At 37.4% G+C, this 21,738-nt stretch overlaps 2 protein-coding genes across 2 annotated transcripts in view; both read right to left on the bottom strand.

The window, feature by feature from the left end:
* The window catches only part of LOC114669373 (uncharacterized), a 60,265-nt gene that overhangs the window by 12,181 nt on the left and 26,346 nt on the right, over window positions 1–21,738 (bottom strand). Inside the window, exons 8-10 of the mRNA XM_051922180.1 lie at window positions 14,014–14,274; window positions 5,437–5,712; window positions 4,327–4,431 (exon numbers count right to left, since the gene is read on the bottom strand). Of these exons, the coding sequence (XP_051778140.1) occupies window positions 4,327–4,431; window positions 5,437–5,712; window positions 14,014–14,274 (642 nt within the window). The remainder of the gene's footprint in view (window positions 1–4,326; window positions 4,432–5,436; window positions 5,713–14,013; window positions 14,275–21,738) is intronic.
* On the bottom strand, window positions 7,421–20,156 carry LOC114669364 (class I histocompatibility antigen, F10 alpha chain-like). Its single transcript, XM_051933150.1, has 3 exons — window positions 19,889–20,156; window positions 14,014–14,274; window positions 7,421–7,670 (listed from the first exon to the last, which is right to left on the bottom strand). Exons 1-3 carry the CDS (start codon window positions 19,941–19,943, stop codon window positions 7,429–7,431), a joined length of 558 nt encoding a protein of 185 aa, XP_051789110.1. The 5' UTR covers window positions 19,944–20,156; the 3' UTR covers window positions 7,421–7,428.

Below are 21,738 nucleotides of genomic sequence, written 5' to 3' on the forward strand. Positions count from 1 at the left end.
GTGACAGCAGTCTGTCGCTGAAACTGCTCCTCTGTCTGGAGATGACACTGTTTAATGGATGTAGTGGATTCTCCATAATTGATAGGAGCCTGCTGAGTGCCCGTTGCTCTGCTACGGATGTCAAACCGTCCAGCTCTATGCCAACAATAGAGCCTGCCTTCCTCACCAGTTTGTCCAAGCGTGAGGCATCCTTCTTCTTAAAGCTGCCTCCCCAGCACACCACTGCGTAGAAGAGGGCACTCGCCACAACCATCTGATAGAACATCTGCAGCATCTTACTGCAGATGTTGAAGGATGCCAGTCTTCTAAGGAAGTATAGTCTGCTCTGTCCTTTCTTACACAGAGAATCAGTATTGGCAGTCCAGTCCAATTTATTGTCCAGCTGCACTCCCTGGTATTTATAGGTCTGCACCCTCTGCACACAGTCACCTCTGATGATCACGGGGTCCATGAGGGGCCTGGGTCTCCTAAAAACCACCACCAGTTCCTTGGTTTTGCTGGTGTTCAGTTGTAGGTGAGATTTAGCAAAATCTTGATATTGAATCTTTGGACGATTATAATACTTTCCCTATACTTCGTATACGAGAAAGTAAAATGGATAGAATGTCTTCATTAGTACTTGTGTTTAGTTAAGTAGGCCCCTCACATCAATGATTTGTTCTTTGTTCTGTATTCCAGTTACCAGCTGCCTCCACTTTAGACATATTATCTTGTATATCCACATCAAGGATCCTGTGCCATGCATTGCTTACTGCTGTTGTCTTCTTCTCTTGAATGTCATATTACAGCTTGTCTAGTGATGCTAGATGCAGGTTTTCAAAGAGTGTGGCCAAGTCAACCCCATTTTCTCCTCCTCAAAATATCTTCTTCCATGGCAAACTGTTATATTTTCTGCTATTGGTCAAAGCTGCTGATGGTTCAGGCCATTTTTTCAATTTTGCACAAGGATTGGCTGACAATGGCTAAAAATTCCAAATAGAAGCATTGAGGTTTTCTGTTTTTCAGTTCCTCACTATAACTCAGATTTGATGTTTGAGCTAAACAAACATGTCCTGGTGGAGAAGCTGATTTCTCTTGAAACTGAATGATGCTCCTGTTTTGCTGATTCTAATACTAACATCAGGCTCTGGCCCACTCTGCTTGTCCACCTAACTCCTAAGATATATAAAGGACCCTAAATCTTCAAGGGTATCTCTGTCCATGTCATCTGGCTCTTCACGGTTTGTACTGATCTTCTGGATTTTTGCCTTTTTTCTGTAGCTATGGGACAGAAATGTAAAGGTCAAAAGTGAAACCACTAGATTCTGCTTCTCTTTCTTTTGGTGATGGTCTTCATGACCCAATCCAAAACCAACAGAAATTAAAATAAAAAGATTAGGCATCCTTGACCTAGAATCCCTCTGCCAGTTGCCCTTTACATAACAGCTTGCAAGACACAAGTTCTCAATCAAATCTGTGAATTTTTTGGGGACTCAGTAATATCGGCAACTTCTACATCATTTCCTTGTTTTTACTGTCAAATGCTTTCTCATGTTAATGTTCAATGACAAGTTCCAGTAAATCAGCTGTTCCACTAAGATGTGGAGAGTTGCCATCTGATTAGTGCTTAAAGGATTTTGCCTGAAGCCCACCTGCTTTTCTTGCATCTTCTTGTCCACTGGTTCTTTCAGTCCTTCACCAGATAATTCTATGAAAAATGTTTCTGGGGACAGGCAGGAGTAGAAAAGCTAACTTGCTGCATCACTTTTGGGCAGCTTGACTAGGTGGCCTTCCTTCCAGTCTGTTGGGATCTCCTCAAGCTTCCAGATTCAAACAATCCATGAAGAATCCTCACAGGTGACATTAGTACCAAGCACCATGAGGTGCCATTCCAATATTAACATAAGCAGTGTCAGTGCCATTTGCAACAATGCCTATGCAATAGAGCCTATAAAAAAGGGCAAGGCGGTCACAGTTGTACAATTTTTATTCATGTGTGGCTAAAGTGAGAAGTCTTTCCAAGGATATCAAGCTACTTAAAAGAGCGATGAAATGAGCAAAAATCCACTGGTGCAGCACTAGCGACTGTTGAGCAAGAGCTACACTGGTGTTTTAATGGGACACGGCAGAAGAGAAGACCACCCTATAGTTTCAAAGAGTGTGCGAGGTATTTTAAGGAGTTGGAAGTGATTGTTGTGACAACTGACCTCTTGAAGGAAGGACTATGCAATAGTGCTGTGTGATGGTTGATGCATCAGCCATCATGGACTCAGTAGCATTATGACCTTGCATTCCATCATTCAAATTATCAGCTTTAGTGCCAGTTGTGGGGCAGCTAATAAAAAGTCTACTAATGTTTTATAATCTCCATTCTAGTTTGACTAATGAGAGTCATCCTTCTATGGTTAGTGAGCTACCAAAAAAAGAACGAATGAACAAAAATCCATTTGTGGTAATGTACCTTACTGGCATTACCAGTAATTAAATAAAATTAGTTTTGTGTTCTCTGCAGCATTGAGAGAGGCATTTGTTTGGAAATAAAAAGGAAAAAAAAGTATAAAGAAAGGAAACTTGCTTTTTTCTTTTTCTGTAGTGTAGAGAGACATCTTCGCTGACCATATTAGCACCTTTTGGGGAGTGTTTTGGTGGGTCTCGTGTAGACTGGAGAGACAGCCCTGCCATTGACTGGCAGGGATGGCATTGTCGGTCCTCCACTCCTGGGCGTAATACCACGACATCAAAACCGTATAAGTGCAAAAGAAAGTGCGAAGCGCCTTAATATTAGTTTACCGCAGTTTAGAAAAGGGATCCTGTGTTTACAGTTGTCTGGGCTGTAGCTCATCGGAAGGAGGAAAAAAATTAAAAATGCTTACTTTCACTTTTGGAAGAAGCGCAGTTCGTGTCTCAAAAGCCGGCACGGCTATGCGCGCATGCGCACGCCAGCTGCTCGACTTTTTAAAGAAATTATGCGGGGCAGGAGATGTCAGTTTTTGCAGATGCGTTCACGTCATTGCGTGCCTACGGAGGGATGACAGAGTGCAGTTTAATTGGTCGGCGCGAGGGCGCCGAATATAAAAGGGAATTACGGCCTCTAGAGGTGGTTCTTCTGACTAGATCTTGCTAAAGGAGGGTACTTGGTAGAACAGCTATTTGAATTTTCCAAGCACTACTGCTTGTGCCGTGATTATTGTAAATATTTTTCTTGGTGGAGGTATTTATTAGGTTGTGGTTATTGGTGCACTGTTTATTTTTGTATATACACTTTTTTCTGTAATTTGAATATTTTTGGGTGAATCCTGTATTATACACTGTTTGGAGGAGCAGCTTCCTGACTTGGATCACTGTGGAGGAAGACAGCTTCACATTTTGCTTTTGTGTATATATATACTGTATGGGTTTCACTAGTTTGTGTGTATTTTACTTTTTCATTTGGGACTTTCAGGCAGCACTGTAAATACTGTATATAGCCATTTCTGGGCTCCATTTAATTACTGTTTTTGTGTGTCTTTTGCAGTATTGGACTGTGTATTAATATATAAATTCCGCAGGACATTATTTTTGTTTTCTTTAAGTGCACCTGTAAATAAAACCACTTTATTTTTCAAAAAACCCAACCCTTTATGTGTCCGTGTCTCCCTGTCTTACACCATCATCCTGGTCACGCTCGGTCCCACATACTAGACACCTAGAGTGTAGGCTGGTGATTCCAATTCCCACTACATGGGGTATCACATCCATTGGGTCAGTCCTGGCAAAAATCAAGGGGTGCCACAATATTATTAGAAAAATATGCAGCCATAGGGGAAGACATTCTGTAAGTAATATGCTACAAATATCAAGAACAATGGGAATGTAAAATTTCACCTGATTGTGTTGCCAAAAATCTTAGGTTTAATAAATTGGATTCTAGGTAAGCTGTCTGTAAAAGAAATCAAATTCTAGTTTATTGTTTAATGAATAATGACTACCTGCATTGAATACAAAATGTTATGATATGAATATGTTGTGTTGCCTTAAAGTTGTAATCTTGAAAACCTTTCATAAAATGTCATTGGAATGAAAATCTAACCAGAATTCCTCATAGACAAGTGAAAGGACTGCTGGCTTGTGTCACTGTCACTGCCTTACAGATCTAAATGTCCAAAGAGGTGGATGTCAGGTTATTGACATCATGTAACAGGGTGTGTACATAGATGGATCCAGAGATGGACTGGTGCCAGTTAGATTTTGCTTTGAACCTAATGCCACTAGAAACAGGATTGAGCCCTGAATTGGATTAAGTGGGTCTGAAATATAACAGTATGAATGACGATTAAAACGAGTTGAAAATGCTGAATTAAAACATACCATTTTGCCTCCTTTTCCAAATGATCAACACAATGATTGCAACAATGATTAACAATACAATAGCAATGGTGACTCCAATGATGATACCAGTAGAAGAATCAGATTCTGAAATAAGTTAAACATATTACAATGATTAACAGAGTATTTTATAATTATCCCAATACTAGCATGAGTGGAAAACTGTGAGGCCATATTTTATAGTCATGGTGATTTGACGTGACGCGATGTCTATTACGTGACCTCTAGCAACATAAACATGGCAATGTCCGTGTTCCAAGACTCACAAAATTTCAGCATCAGTAATAAATCAAAAAGGGGTTTAAAAATTAAAAAAAAAACAACATTATTAATGTACAACAAAATTACATTTTAATAAAGCATAGAATCACAACATTTATTACCTGTGACTGCCCTTTTTAATATGCTTTATTAATTGCTAGCTTTAAAATATATTGTCTAAAAACTGTTAAGTGGGAAAACCATTAAAATGATAGCACATTCAAATGTAAAAATGTAATTAAATAACAAGTTTGGTAGAAGCGTAACAAGTGAACTCTTGAAGGGAGGAATATGCATCTATTACTCATATGCTCTTACTGTATGTAAAAAAAACCTTAACAAAGGTCTTAGTGACACTTATAAAGTATCAGCAAAGTGGTTATTCATCTCTGCAATGTGGTCTACTAATGTAACTTCACTTTGGAATGGTCAAAGATGGATCAAGTGAGACATATTTCTTCTGACCTTGCATACATACATCAGCATAAGACATGGGAATTCTTCATATTCACAAGTAATTTTACCAGCATATCATTGGCTCTTAATATGCCACGCTACACAGAGATGAATAACCAATTTGTTATTAAGACCGAAAGACACCTTTGTTGAGTTCTTGTTACATAACAGTATATGACTAATAGACTTATTTTTGCAGTATCTAAACTAAGATGTTTAATGAAATTCAGGAAATGGCCTCAGGTAGAGCTAGTGGTCTCCGAAGATAAAGCCTGGAACATCTTGCACCAAGAAATAACTGACAAATCACACAGCAGCTTTGCTTTGTGATTCATTTCCACTCCCAATTCCTTACCAGTTCCCCTTTGTTCTCACCTTTGTAATTCCAGGTTACAATGAAGTTTTTAGTTAGACTGGAGTGCTTCACCACACAGGAGTAACTGTATGTCTCCAGGTCCATGGAGCTCACTGTAAGGTTGATCCTGATCTGATACGTTTCATCTCCATTTGGTAAAATCTCTCCACTTGTTGATTCTACCTGTTTCCCATCATCTCTAATCCAGGTTACATTAATTTCACTAGGTAAGAATCCAGTTACAAAACAAGTGACTTCAGTAGCCATTCGCTGTACCAGAAACACTTCCGACTTAACTGCAAATATAATAGAGATCTATTAAAAATAATTCAATATTCCATTAATCCATTTCTTTTCCAAACATTCTTATTTTTAAACAGAACACCTGACTTCTGTGACAGCTGAATCTGGCACAAGATGCAAACTATCCTAACATTAACAACTTTTAGATGCCCTGCACTTTGCTTACCTATAAATTTGATATTTTGTTTTAAAAACTATCACACTGCTGTACTGTATGATATCCTGATTTATTTATCAAACCTTATACAAAGGCCTATCGCTGTAGAAACAATAAAACTGAATTCACAAAACAAAAAAACATTTTTTGTAACATTTTATAAATTCCCTAACTTTTATCAAAGCAGTAAATGAATCTCAAATTCATAGTTTCATAGGTCTATCTAATAATTATTAAATTATTTTGCAATATAATTGTGTTATTTTACAATAAATATTGTATTATTTCACAATAATTATTTCTTTATTTCACAAAAATATTGTGTAATTTCTCAAAGACTTTAACTCCTGCGGTCAGTAACATTGTGAACACACTTGTTTTGGTTGTCTAGTAACAATTTTAGAGGAAGACGCTAAGCATGCGTGTAGCACACAATCAGGTAAGAAGAATTATCGCTGTTGGTAGAGTTTTGTTTTGGTTTTGATCTCTCAAATACTATTTTTCCCTTCTGGTTACGCACCACATCTGTTTTCTTGAGTATGTTTCACATGCCAGCCCTTGTTTTTGAAATACAACAATATTTCTCCTTCTGATCACATATTATACTGTTATTATGATTAGACATTAGACAGTTTAAGATATCAATTGTATTTCATTAAAATATAAGCCAATTTTTTTGTGCCTGTAGAATTTTGATTGAAACTAAAACAAACACCTACATAAATCACAATGCCTACAAATTATATTCAACAAGATTACTGACTGTTTGATCTGATAGCCATAGCAGCTGAATTTTCTGCAACCAAAGCCTTTATTTGATGTTTCTTCTTCTCTTTAAACAACTGGTATAATTCACTTCTTGTAGGTATCTTCTTCATTTACTTCAGTGAATAGATAAAACCACCCTGACATATACTGCTTGGTTTCCTTTCAACAGAAGACCTGAACAATAGCTGACCTCTTGTTGGTGTAATTTTTGTAAATTCCATTATTAGAATTAGCCTTGTTTCCCCAGGGCTAGGTTCAATTCAGGACTCGTGGCATTTGCTTTTCTACCTACATGGCCTTTCTTTGGGTATTTCTATCCACATCCTAAAGATGTCCTTGTTAATAGGGAACTGTACGTTACACTGGTGTACATTACACTGGTGTATACATGTGTGTGAGTGTACCCTGAAAGTGAGTCCTGCTGCCAGGGTGGTGATGGAGTTGGAATGGTGATTTTCAGAAAGAGTAGACAAAGTAATGGCTATAACCATATTAACACCAGAAGTGACCAGAAGTTGCTGTTTACCTTCATCTGATGTCTAAGATATTTGGGGGCATTTTGTTCTTTGTGTTTAAACACTGCATACAGAGATATGTAATCAAAAAGTCTAATTAACCAAACAACCACAAAATAATTTTCTAATAAAAAACATGTAGCCCCCGTAGCCATGCAAGATGGATATTAAAAACCCATAGCAAACACATTTATGAAAGCAAGTACTGGATAATTTGTGACAATGCATAAGTATGAAATGTGTCTTAAAACATTCCTTACCTTGCTTATTCAGTGTTTCTGCCCCAAAGATAGTAATCTGCTGTAACCATCCAAAACAGACTGCTTCCAAAATTGTACAGAAATAAGTGGAATGTTACAAATATCTTCAAGAACGTTTACTTCCTGTTCAGCAGCAGTACATTTCAGTGAGGTTGTATTAAATAAGAGCAAGTCATTCCCATCATATCCTAAAACAGCAAATGAGCTTCCATTTATATCACATCCAGCCATCCCTTGAAGAAAATGAACACCTGTTGGAACATAAGCAGAATGCACTAAATTGAAGCTGTATTATTGCTCTTTTTAATATGTGTGTCGGTGTATCTCTGTCCGTCCAGTTGTTATGTCTAACATTTCAAAAGATGGCGCATCACAAACATTTGCAGTAATAAAATGCATTGCATTTCCCATTCCAGCAGATGGCATAACACAAACATTAACACTCCTTTTATGAATCCTATACCAAATGGCAAATAACAGAGAGAGATGCATTGCAGTTGTCATTTCAACTGATGTTGAATCACAAACATTTGTAGCAATGTGTTTTATTACTACAAATGTTTGTAATGCTCTTTCCTTTACATAATACATTCCAAAAGATGGTGCATTACATACGTTAACTTTGACGTCTATGTAGGCTAATTAGATTTCAACCCATTTTAGATGGGTAGCACAGCTAGCATGCTTATAAAACGCTAAAAAGACCCCAGGAAAATAGAATTTAATCAGGCTGGAAAGGTTTATTAAACCAGGTTTACAGATTGTGGCCTTCATCAGTTCTTGCCTATATCAGTAGACTGGAAATCGAGAAACTTAAACACCATTGACACTCTTCCCATGATCTGTCAGCAAGAATCTGATATGCAATATTCCAAGAGATGAGGGAAACTTCTTAGCGAAGGAAAATGGTATTGTCAGGCATGATAAGGAGTGCCAGACATACTGTGCTGATGTTTTCATGCATGACAGTGTCATGTAAAACCTCACTAATGTGCCACAGCCAAAGAAACAACAGTTATGTGGCTTTTAACAAGTTCTTGACAAAAGGCGCTAATATTACATGCTAGCGTTAGGTAAGAGCAATGGCTGATGTATAAACAGGCATACTGTAACACACAACTTAAAATACCTTATCACATTATAGATTGTGGCAACTGAGGATCCTGCCAAAGTTACACTCAAATTAACTGTTGAGACACAAAAAAGCTTGTGCCAATGAATTATTGCAAGCAAAAGAAACAACAAGGCAGAGTGGTGGCTCTGAGGCTAAGGATCTACGCTGGTATCTGGAAGGTTGCCCATTCAAATCCCATTACTGCCAGAAGGGATCCTACTCTTTAAGCAAGGCCCTTAAGCTGAAATGTGCTCCAGGGGTGCTGTACAATGGCTGATCCTGTGCTCTGACCCCCAATGTTCATGTAAAATGACAGTTTACCCTTGTTAAACGCTAACAAAGGGCAAGACAAAGTTAAAGGTCAGGAAACAGAGCAGAAGTCAAAAAACAAAAACAAAACCTAACGCTAAGGCCTACTTGAAAAAGAAGCCAATTATCACTAAGAATAAAGTTATTTGTAATATCCATCAGGGGATACTGAAGCTGCCATGTGCTGCCCTGTTTATACTGGAACTCCCAGTGATGTCACTAATTCCACATCTTGCAATAAAATGAACTGGAAGACAATGACGAACAAACAACATGACATCAAGTGAAAAGAAAAAGATATGATGGTATTGAAAACAACACCCACAAAAGAAAACCAAAAGTGAAAATCAAGTGAATGACTCAAATATAAAATCCTCAAATGTTTAAAAACACATGTATAAATATAAACGGATACTACATTAACAAAATAAAGTGGTGGTACAGTTGAAGTGTATTAAAACACAGAAACAAAGAAAACCGTAAAATTAGAAGAAAATGTCTCATCTAATACTATTGGCTCATGCTGAAGGGTGTAGCACAATATGGAGAAACCTCCATGAATCCATATATCAGTCTGTTTCCTCTAGGGGTCGCTAGCTCCCTAGTTAGAATAAGTTCTTTGTAATTGCAGCGTTTAAAGTACCCCAAAACTATATAGATATAATGTAAAAAGGAGATATCCCTCCCATAGTGATACGGCGGTAAAAATCACATAAGAAAAAATAACTTAGCTTTCTTTAATAACGATTTATACGGCATAACAGACAAAGGAAGCCATGACAACACTTTGCGTTTTGGGCAGTCTCGTGGCTTGGAACCCCCTACAGATTTTATTTTTTTTTCTCCAGCCTTCTGGAGTTTTTTTTTTTTGTTTGTTTTTTCTGTCCACCCTGGCCATCGGGACCTTACTCCTTTTCTATGTTAACTAATGTTGTCTTATTTTAATTTCTTATTTTGTCTTTTATTTTTCTTTTCTTCATTATGTAAAGCACTTTGAGCTACTTTTTGTATGAAAATGTGCTATATAAATAAATGTTGTTGTTGTTGTTGTTGTAGTGTTTGTCATTTTTCGTCGCTGCGCTGAAAGGATTTTCAGGACAGATGACATTATCACCCATCCGTCCATTGGCTTCAAAGTACTTGGCTGCTGTCCAAGCCTTTTATACTGTCTTTTCCACGTGCAGGCCCTTACTTAGGTTCCAAACAAGGGAAGGAGAAGATTCAATTTCATCTCTAACATACAGAAATAGTACAATGCCCATTTTCGTAGTTGTCCCCTTCTCTCTTCAAATGCTTGCCTAACAGTTCTAAATGTTGAGAGCCCCTGCGTGTTAACTTTGGCCTGGCCTGTACATGTGAGTGGATTTATAAAATAATTTTTGTACAGTGCACAGTGACATTAAACTTATATTCTGATTGCCCAGTCCTATTAGCATCGAGATTTCAGGCTGTTGGCAGCAGTTTAATGCTCTGAGGTGCGTTTCCAGGACATATGTCAAATGCCATAACGGTCCTGCTTCCCTTCATTGCACCAGGCTACATTCCAGGAATGGTTTCAGGACAATGAATTCCATTTAATGAGATGGCATCCTCAGTCACCAGGGGCATCATGTATAAACAGTGCGTACGCACAAAAATGTTGCATACTCCCATTTCCACATTAAAATCGTGATGTATAAAACCTAAACTTGGCGTAAAGCCACATTTCCACGGTACCTCATACCCTGGCATACACAAGTTCTCCGCTCAGTTTTGCAGACTGGCGGCATCCAGCGTCAAAGCAGTGCTACTGTTCTAGTGTGGTTTCCCTTTCTTTTTTAGATCCACATCCCTGACGCGGCTTTATCATATATACTGAAATTAACCGCATATTGTTTAGTAGTTTAATGCATCTGATTGTAATTAACCTGTAACAATATAATGGTCCACAGAATGGCCAAACTATTCCAAATACCATAACTGCTTTAGCGTCGTTACTCTCACTGCACCTTCTTCTTCTTCTTCTTACAGCTGCTCCCGTTAGGGGTTGCCACTGTGGATCATCTTTTTCCATATTACTCTCACTGCACCACTCAGAGTATTTATATCACTGTATCTGGGTGGGGAATCAAAGAATCTACAGAAGCTGAGAATGAGAATTATCACTATACAGCATCTAGCACACACTACCTCAGCCATGCTGTCTATTGAACTGCTCTCATACGACAAACGCTTCAGAGCTTTTCCTTGCGGTTCAGAAACAGTGTCATCCCAAGAACTATAAACGTACTCAATCAGTATATTAAGTGTTCCTTGTAGAACTGTTTGTACTTATAAGTACAATTACTTCACTGTAAACTTGCGATAGTTATAATATTGCACAACCTGAGCCACTTTATAAAGCGCATATTTACATATGATGATGATATAATTTTTAAGATGAAATGCAGCAAAATATGTTTATTTTATTATACAGATAAAACTTCAACTTAATTTAAATAATTTATATTGTTAATAAATAAACATGTGAGGACACGGTGTCACAGCGCTCCGTTCACGGATTGTTCCTGCCTTGCACTGTATTCTTGCTGGAGCGACACTGGAAGGATAGATGGCTAGAATAATTAAACATGTTACGAAGATATTTCAATGATCCTTAAAAGTTTTGAAGAACCAGCGTTCCAAGCTTACAGATGGCTTAACGTCTATTACAGAGCTGATTGTATGGCGATTGGGTATTTGGAGAAAGAAAACTAAGGACAGGGATTGGAGGTTAGTACGTTTGAAAGAGACAGTACTGCTGCAATAAAGTATTTCATCGAAGGTCGTGCATGGCGCAGCAAGCATCCTGCATGAGGCATGAACAATCACTGCGCCGCCATGTTCCCATGTGTAATAAGATGCTTTAACTCCTATCATCATGAAAATGATATCAAGTATACATCTCAGTATTTTAATTATTCAGAGAGCTGTAATATCACAAATGTAATGGATTCTGTGTCCTTTTGGAGGAAGAGAAAGCCTGTTTAAGAAGCACATACTGATTCACACACATAGAGCACATAGAAGATCAAATACAGAACAAAGCATTTAACATGCTACTTTAGTTACGATGGGATTTGAGAAACTAGTAAATTAAATGATTTTAAGATGAAGTTTATGATGTTCTACTTTAATGACAAAATAAACTACGTGATTAAAGTGGAAATTTGACATTTCATGCTTTTTTCCAACTATGTGCCTATTTTTTTTTCTCTGTACCCTAATAAGCTTTTATATGACACTCAGACAGTAGGCTACGACTCGCCTTTTCACAGCGACTTTGATATCTGACAAGTTCTTTTTTATTTCAGGCACTTTGCGACTTTGTGAACTTGAGCTTTTGAGTTTCTCCAATACTCTATGTCAGTCGATCAACTTCCTTTTGTTGATTATACCACTGTTTAAACCAACAAATAGTACGTTTTTCTTTGCCTCCACTTGGTATTCGCTGAAATTCTTCTATTTTCCCCCGTGCTTTTGCCATTGCCTTTTCACAGAATGCTGAGCTTAAGGGTTATTTATGTTGATTTGCATATTCAAAGAGGTGTAATTTTGGGAGGAGTTGGGGCGGGACAGCAGGCGTGTGCACGTGCGCTACTTTTTATGCTGACCGGGATTTACGGAGAGGATGAATTTGGAAGTTGGCGTTCACACAGATTTATGCATCTGGAATTTTTTGAGCGTAAGCACATTTCCGCTTTGTGCTTATGCCTTGTTATAGTGTGAATTCTACGCACAGCATTATGCATGAGGCCCCAGATCTTAATCCATAGCAGTTTCAGTATTCATTCAGATTAGTCATAAACCACCTTCTGTGTGCTGCATTTTTGACACCTTGATAAATTCATTTTTTTCTAAATTCAAAAATGTTAAGATTATTTTGCTTATTTTAAGAAATCTTGTCAAGTAAATTTTACTTAACCCATTGGCAGATTTTTTTACCAAAAATATTCAATTTTTTTTGCTTCAGTTTTTGCACATGCATTTTTCTGCAATGTAAATATAAAATTTAAAAAGGACTGAGATATCTCGAAAAGCCCACAGGCAGATTGATCCTTTTAAAACTGACATTAAAATGACTCAGTTACTTTGTCTTATGTCCACTCCTTATGAACATTATTCATACACAATTTAGTGGTTATTTGCTTTATAGTAGGAAGATCAACTTAATCAAAATTAAGATCTGATTACTCATATTAAAAATAAATAATATGCTAATATATTTGAATGTACATTGAATGATCTGGGATAAAATATTTTTCTTAGCTCATGGTACAAAGCAAAGCTTAAATGCATATGCCTCCTGCTTAGTTGCATAAAAGCAGATAATAACTGCAATCTTCAGATTGAATGAGGCACTGCAAGAAAACTGGATTCTCTGTGTCCACTGATAACAATAAAAATAAAAATCTAGTTATGCAGTCCGCAATGCACTATTTAAACTTCCCCAAGAAACATACCCTTTAATGTTCAGTTTAATGAAACAATTAATGAATTAATACATTTTATGCTCTTGTTTAATTCAAATAAATATGTTACTTTAATGAGCACATTTTCAAGTTTGTTCTATGATGTACGTATAATTATTTCAAATGAATATTTAAGTATATTGCGTGATATCATGTGTAATTAACTGAAAATTTTCTCACAAAAAGAAAAAATGCTTACACCAACCTGGGCATTAGAAGAAACATTGGTTAAGTACGTAAAGTTTAAGATATGGATACATTCAAAGTTCAAGAAAGATAACATTCTAAAATTAAATTATGTAAAATTTATAACACTTGGTTTTTCCCCCACATTTAAATTAAACAATAGCTAAAAGCAGAAAAGTTTTTTAAGAGTAAACTTTTCAAGCAAAGCCCTGGAGGGTGGTGATAGTAACAGGGCTGCCTGTTCATTTCCTGGCCTATCTACAGTAGGAGGTGTGCTCCCTGTGTTACTGTAGGAACCTCAGCTTCTTCACATTCTTCAAACGTGGCTGAATTCACAACCCAGGCTGTGACTGTGGTGACTCAGTAATACAGCAAGAAGAAGAAAATGGATGGATGGATCATTGTGCACATTTAAATAGCACAGCAAGAAAACACAAGTCCCACTCATAAAATCAACCATTTGTATCAACATCTGTCTTTGCATTGTGTACTCACCAGATGTTTGGTTGAAAAGTCCCATTACAGTTTTGATAGCATTGTTGCTAAGATCCTTCAGATAATATAAGAGATTATTCTGAAATGTCCAGAATTGCTGATCTTCAATATTTTTTAACCACTCATACTGTGATATAAATGACATATTATTGCTGTCATAGTGATACAGTTCCAGCTCATCTACCATCTCCCAAAGGGTTAAGTTTGGGAACTCAGTGCTGTTTAGGCCAACAATATACAAGGCTCTGAAGGAGAGCATAGCTGGAAAATAAAACAAGAAAAGAGTTACTGGAGGCATTTGACATATTAACCTGTTTGTTGCCATTGTATTTGCAATCCCTTCACTTTGGTCTAAATAGTATTTTAATGGTGACCTGTGTTAAGCAATTAGCAAAAGGCCAGAGAAAATTGTTTTTTAAAGCAACTGATTAAGTTTATTTTGCATTTCAGTCAGTTCACGACACTGCACATCATTTTAAAAATGTCCAAAAAGAAACAATAATAAGCTATTAAAAAAGACACAATACAATCCTTTCCACTAACTCTCACAGTAATAAGATGTAATGTGACCAGCTGGCACCTAAAAATTGAATACTGTATAAAAAAATTATTAGCAGTAATAGAGTGACACAGTATAAAACAGAAAATCTCAATCTATGGTATGTGAGGGTACAAAAAAAGAAGTGGGTTTTCAGCTTAAATGTTTCATGTCTTTTATTGTACTTCACATTTGTGCACAACAAGTGGAATTCACTAAAAAGAATTTCTTTCCTGTTAACAAAAGAAAGTGTCTGAGACGCATATGACTGGAAACCTGACATTTGGTTTCTCATTAACATTTTTACATCTTTTGGGATTGTTCAGATCTGGTCCCCTTCAACATTGTATCAGGAATTTTCTTCTCTGTTTTCCATAAAAATGCTCCAGCCATTTCTGGAAGCAACACAGGTAAGAAACAGATGCAAAAATTATATTTTCATTTTTTTATGTAACTTGAAAGTTATTTTTCCTCTTTCTTTTGATCTATTCATATTGAACACTATAATTTCCTTAAGTTAAAATTTTAGGTTTTTTGTTTTCTATTTCATATCAAATCACGCTATTGTTCATACATTTAACGATAATTCATTAATAAAACATTACGACAGACATACATACACAAAAATGATCTCTAATACCTTACACCCTCAGTATAATTATTATAGTGGTAAACGTCATTATTAGTTTTTTCCATTTTCTTCTTCTTTCAGCAGCTCCCATTAGGGGTTGCCACAGCGGATCATCTTCTTCCATATCTTTCTGTCCTCTACATCTTGTTCTGTTACGTCCATCACCTGCATGATCTCTCTCACCACATCCATAACCTTCTCTTAGGTTTTCCTCTTTTTCTCTTCCCTGGCAGCTCTATCCTTAACATCCTTCTCCCAATATACCCAGCATCTCTCCTCTGCACATGTCCAAACCAATGCAATCTCGCCTCTCTGACTTTGTCTCCCAACCGTCCAACTTGAGCTGACCCTCTAATGTACTCTTTTCTAATCCTATCCATCCTCGTTACACCCAGTGCAAATCTTAGCATCTTTAACTCTGCCACCTCCAGCTCTGTCTCCTGCTTTCTGGTCAGTGCCACAGTCTCCAACCCAAATAACATAGCTGGTCTCACTACCGTCCTGTAGACCTTCCCTTTCACTCTTGCTGATACCCGTCTGTCACAAAACACTCCTGACACTCTTCTCCACCCATTCCACCATAATGAGAGTTTATTACTTGACAATTTAATACCAAAAAATGACAGTACTTCACAATATTTCAATTCCTAGAAGTGGTTTGGCAAGAGAAAAGGTTAACCCTGGTATAGAAGTCATCACATCATGTACAGCTCTTAACATTCTTTATTATTAACCTAAAACATGCAGAACTTTGTTTAGCTTACATGATCCTTCTTCACTACCTGACCCTGGGCAGTCAGCCTCAGTCCTTTCCTACATTAAGTAATTTCGAAATTGGCACTAAAATACCAGAGTTAAAAACAATCAAACTTAATTAAACAAAGCAAAAAGAAGTGCAAAACAAGAGAACAAAATCAGAAGAAAAAGGAAATAAGAAATTACCATGCAGGCATAAATAGAAAAAAAGTGCTTCAATATATCCGTAAAACATATTGACAAAATAAAATGTAGTAAGTATATTTTTTGATTAGATCTGATGATCTGCCACTGCTGCCATGGCTGTTTATATAGTAACAAAAGATGTTGTCAAGACCATCCTTTACAGCTTTATATTAATTATTTGAGTACTTTTGTGGAAATTAGATTCCATTTTCTTTTTACTCCTTTGTTTTCTTGAAATGAAGGGTAACATCAGCAGTATAATTTCATTTAGCAATATAAATAAATATGTTCAAACAGCAGAACTCAGTGCTCGTCCTATGTAACAACTCTTTTGATGTCTTTTTGAAATTGTTAATTGTTGATTGTTGATAAGGTCTACTGTGTGAATATATGTATTGGTAAAAAAAAGAAAACCAGTTGCATTTTTGTCATGGAAATTATGGTGGGCAGTTCTAGAATTTTTCTTTATGTGTTGTGACTTCTGAAACCTTAATATTAACTTACCTAACTAATATTATCTAGCCTTCTTTTATTAATGGCTGGAGAGATGTGCAAGTTCATGTTATATTTGCTCACTCATAACTCAATCAAACAATGGGATGCTATTGCCTGGTCTGTCTTGATTGGCAGCAGGTCATTGTGATACCCTCTCACATTGTCTTAATTAGACAAAATACAGTTATACAGATTTGAACACTAACCTCAAATTTAGATTTTACCAGCTTTGAGGCTAAAAAAGACAAGCAAATACATGAAAAGAACATGCAGACTATACACACACAGCACAACTTGAACATAAGACTCTGGAGCTGTACGGCAGCAGCACTAAACACCGCGTGACCAGGTGTTTGCAGGACAGAGAGACCGTGGAAAGTGAGTGAAGATCAAGATCAACAATGTTGCTTGTTTTTTAGAAGATACTGTGAAGGACAGCCGGGTCCTATGCTCAGCAGGGATGCCCCTGCTGCATCTGTTCCGGGGGAGCAGCCATGGACACTTCAATACCTCCCCCTGGATGCTTGGTGGCAGCCTCCCTGGCAGATGATGATTCCCCAACCATGGCGCATGGCTCCATGGGAGATGGAGTCCTCCACAGCCTGGTTGGGGGCTCGGATGGCCGCTAGGGGGAGCTGCATGGAGTCTGTAGCCCGGCTGGTCGAATCTTCAGCCCCACCCGGAAATGCAATTAGGACCAGGTGATCAAGCACCTGGAACACTTCTGGGTGGGATATAAGAAGGGCCAGCCACCACCACTCAGAGAGCCAGAGTTGGGAGGAAGGAGACGAAGCATGCGGAGGAGTGGTGGGAGAGAAGAGTGTGTTGTTGGGATTGCGCTTTTGGGATTGTGTATTGCCTGTGGGTCATGGGTCAGAAGTGCGCCCACGGGTGAAGGAAAATAAAAGTCCTTGTGTGTTTTATACGTGCCTCTGTGTCGTTCTGTGCCGGGTCAGGTGCCTATATAGCGCCTTTCACAATAGGTACATTATCCATCCATCCATCCATTATCCAATCCGCTATATCATAACTACAGGGTCACGGGGGTCTGCTGGAGCCAATCCCAGCCAACACAGGGCACAAGGCAGGAAACAAATCCCGGGCAGGGCACCAGCCCACCACAGGGCACACACACATACACACACCCAACACACCGAGCACACACTAGGGACAATTTAGAATCGCCAATGCACCTAACCTGCATGTCTTTGGACTGTGGGAGGAAACCGGTGTACCCAGAGGAAACCCACGCAGACACGGGGAGAACATGCAAAGTCCACGCAGGGAGGACCCGGGAGGCGAACCCGGGTAGGTACATTATTTTGGAGGTTATTTTTGGAAGTTTGTTGTACATAGTTCTTGCTATATGGATATGTCAGAAGCCACATTTTTAAAATGTTCTACCCTAGGATGTAGTCATCCAGGAGCTCTACATAAAATGCATAATGTACCGACAAAAAATTGTAATTAATTTCAATTTTCCACAGACACCATGCTAAAATCAACTGACATTTTGAACATTGTGGAAGCAAAATCTGAACTTAACTCAATAGTAAATTTCTGACCCCATCAAACATATATTTACATGGAAGTAAAAACAAAGAAGCATCTAAACTGTGTACAAAATTAAATTAAATTAAAACTGCTTCCATTGCCTTATTTGATCTCCATCTCAATCCACAGCTTTGCATCCACAATAAAAAAATCAATAGCCTTTTAATATGTGTTTTGTTTTTCAAATAAAGGTCTTTTTACTTTATTTCTCATGTTTTCTTAAGCTGCTGCATCAATATTGATCAATAGTGAATTTGCCTTATTTGTGACACCCACAGAATGACAAGGCAGCATCACGTCATGAACTTCAGATATTGTGAATGCCAAAGCAGATACAAAACAAAGTAAAGAATCCAGTGATGCACAATAAAATAAAAGAATGGCAAGAAGTGAAGGAAACTGTTGAAACACATGCCAATAGGTTTCAAAATCTTTAACATGGTCAGTTATTCTTAATACACAATAGAAGGCAACAGAAAATTACAACTCGAGAAATTCATGAAGTACAAAAATAATATGAAAAAATGTGTGCAGCCAATATCTGATTAACTAAAATAAATATCTGCAAGAATCAGTCATTCTCAAATAAATACCTCCCTGTTAAGTCTGTTTGAAATTTTCCAATAAGTTATATTATACTGTACATATGCCAAAAGGGACTCTGCTCTGTTGGGCCCTTGAGCAGGGCCCTTAACCTGCAATTGCCCCGTCCTGGGTATGACGTTAATCTGCATCCTGCCCTGCATGTAGGCCCTCCAACCTGCAAGGAAAACCTGGGGGTTGGTGGCAGAATTGGCACTCCAGCCACCACAAAAACCTCACACTGTTCCACTCCACCTGAACTAGTGTGGTGCTGAGGTGTCACCCATTTCACGGCTGCACTCGGGTCCTAATCTGGGATCCTGAGTTGGTTTGTCGTGTGGTGGGTGCGGAAATGCGCTGTATCAGTGTGTGCTCCTAACATCTATATAAATTAATACTTTCTTTTAGTTAATGCATACAGTGATGATCCAGACAGATAAATTCCTTACATTTGCTTTAGGAGTTGCCATTCAGTGTTAACAGGAAGCAGCACTTGGCATTTCAACCACAGACAATTGTTTCTGGCGCATACTTCCTTATGTTCTGTATAAACCGGAATTATTCTAGAAATGCAGTACAATTTGTCCTATAATACAATATAAATACTACTCTTTTAACTTTCAGTACTTCTGTCTCTCTGTTCATCAAGCCTGTCTTTAATATTTCCTACATTTGTGTCACAAACCTGCACGCCTCTTCTTTTTAGAATCTTACCAGCTACCTGAACACCCAACATTCTCATCACCTCCAGACCCCAGCGCTGACTAATGGGATGCAGGCCTTTTATGTTGTTAGTCAAGTCTTCTTACTCTTGGCCTGTTTGTACTGTTCAGATTTTGAAGCATGCCTTAATATGTGATATCCTTTTCCTACTCTGAAACAAACCCATTTTCACACTTAAGCTTTTTTTTTTTTAATTATATGTTAACATTTATTAATATAGTTCAGAGATATATGCTTCCAGGTGAAGTTAATTAAAAATAATTATTAATATTATAAACTATATTTTACAAACTTTACTAACTTCTTAATGTAAAAAGTAGAATGCATTGATTCTAGCACTTATCTTATTTTACCAGTTTATTAAGAAATATTTGATAAAATAAATGCATATTACTGAATTTAAAATTTACCTGAGTATGATGCATGGATGCAACAAAGTATTCCTCCTGCTAAAAGCCAATACATATCTTAAATTATCAATAACAAAATTTCAAATCTGCTCTTAAAAGCTCTTGATTATCCATCTATAGGACTGATTCATACTTTACTCTTGTAGTGAAGAATATAAGAGAGTGAGATTCCTCTCCTGTCACAGAACCTGTATGGTCACATGGTGGCTTGGAATCCACCCAGGAAATTGTAATCTGTAACTGGCATTTTGCCTTTTTTTGCATAAGAAGAAAATATTCTCATAAATGCAAGTTACTGCTAAATATAGTGAATAGTATGCCAAGGTATAATTAAAGATTTTAAATTTTAAGAATGTCGTTTAATGAGATAAAACTTTTTTTTTTTTACATTTTAGAATGATTCATGAGACTATATTTCCACAAAATATACCACCTGCATCTTTGACGTAGAACAGCATCCAGCCTGTCACCAGTATGCAGTCCCGGCAACCCTCAAACACATCCTTTTGGGTTGTAAGAACAGCTTAATAATAAGCAAGATACACGTGGCATCATAACCAACTGCTGAGATACTGTAATAAGAATATAAGTTTAACGTCACTGTGCTTTGTACAAAAATTATTTTATAAATCCACTCACATGTACAGGCCAGGCCAAAGTTAGCACACAGGGGCTCTCAGCATTTAGAACTGCTAGACAAGCATTTGAAGAGAGAAGGTACAACTACGAAAATGGGCATTGTTCTATTTCTGTATGTTAGAGATGAAATGGAATCCTCTCCTTCCCCTTGTTTGGAACCTAAGTAAGGGCCTACACGTGGAAAAGACAGTATAAAAGGCTTTGACAGCAGCCAAATATTTTGAAGCCGACGGACGAATGGGTGATATCTCCATCAGTCCTGAAAACCCTTCCAGCGCAGCGACGAAAAATGGCAGACTGTATACATCAAGATCCCACCTTGGAAATGTCTTGGCTGTGGCTTCCCGTCTGTAATGCTGCGTAAATCGTCATTAAAGAAAGCTAACTTATTTTCTCTTATGTGTATGATTTCTTACTGCCATATCACTATGGGAGGGATATTGCCTTTTAATATCATATTATAGTTTTCGGTTACTTAAAACGCCGCAATTGCAAAAGAACTTATTCCAACTAGGGAGCTATCACCCCCTAAAGGAACAGATACTTGGTCTCAACACTAGAGGACAAGACATGGTCAACAAACTTCATTCCCTTAAATGTTCAGACTACCAACCCACAACTAACATCCTTCATCCGGGAAGGGGAGAAACAGCAGACCAAGCCCTCACCTTGTAATTCATGTTTGCTGAATACAGCCAGCGATTGGGAAATGCATATGAAAGAAGAAAGCTGAGGTATGCCAGTCTCGCAGCTAAGATAGAGGAGCGAGGCTAGACGGTGAAGGTCCGTCTGGTGGAGGTGGGCTGCAGGGGCTTTGTAGCCAGTTCAATGATTTTATTTACTTTAGTTATAAATGTACTAAAAAGCAAAAAATATTTTTTATCTTTAACCACAATTTTCGTGGTTGGATGTGACTAAATAAAATTGTGGGGTGCACATAAATTAATTGATTCAAACAATGTTTGTAAACTTGGTTAGCATAGTGGGGAATTACAATGTTGTTTTTTTATACTGTATATTATGATGAAAGTAGCTATTCTATTAATCCATTGACTGAATTAATTTATGTGCGTCCCACAATTTTATTTAGTCACATACAACCACAAAACTTGTGGTTAAAGAAAAAAAATTTATTTGCTTTTTAGTGCATTTATAATTAAAGTAAAAAAAATCATTTACTTAAAAAATGTTTTATATATTTTATTTTTAAC

Source organism: Erpetoichthys calabaricus, chromosome 1 (assembly GCF_900747795.2).
Source record: "Erpetoichthys calabaricus chromosome 1, fErpCal1.3, whole genome shotgun sequence".
Taxonomy (NCBI): domain Eukaryota; kingdom Metazoa; phylum Chordata; class Cladistia; order Polypteriformes; family Polypteridae; genus Erpetoichthys; species Erpetoichthys calabaricus.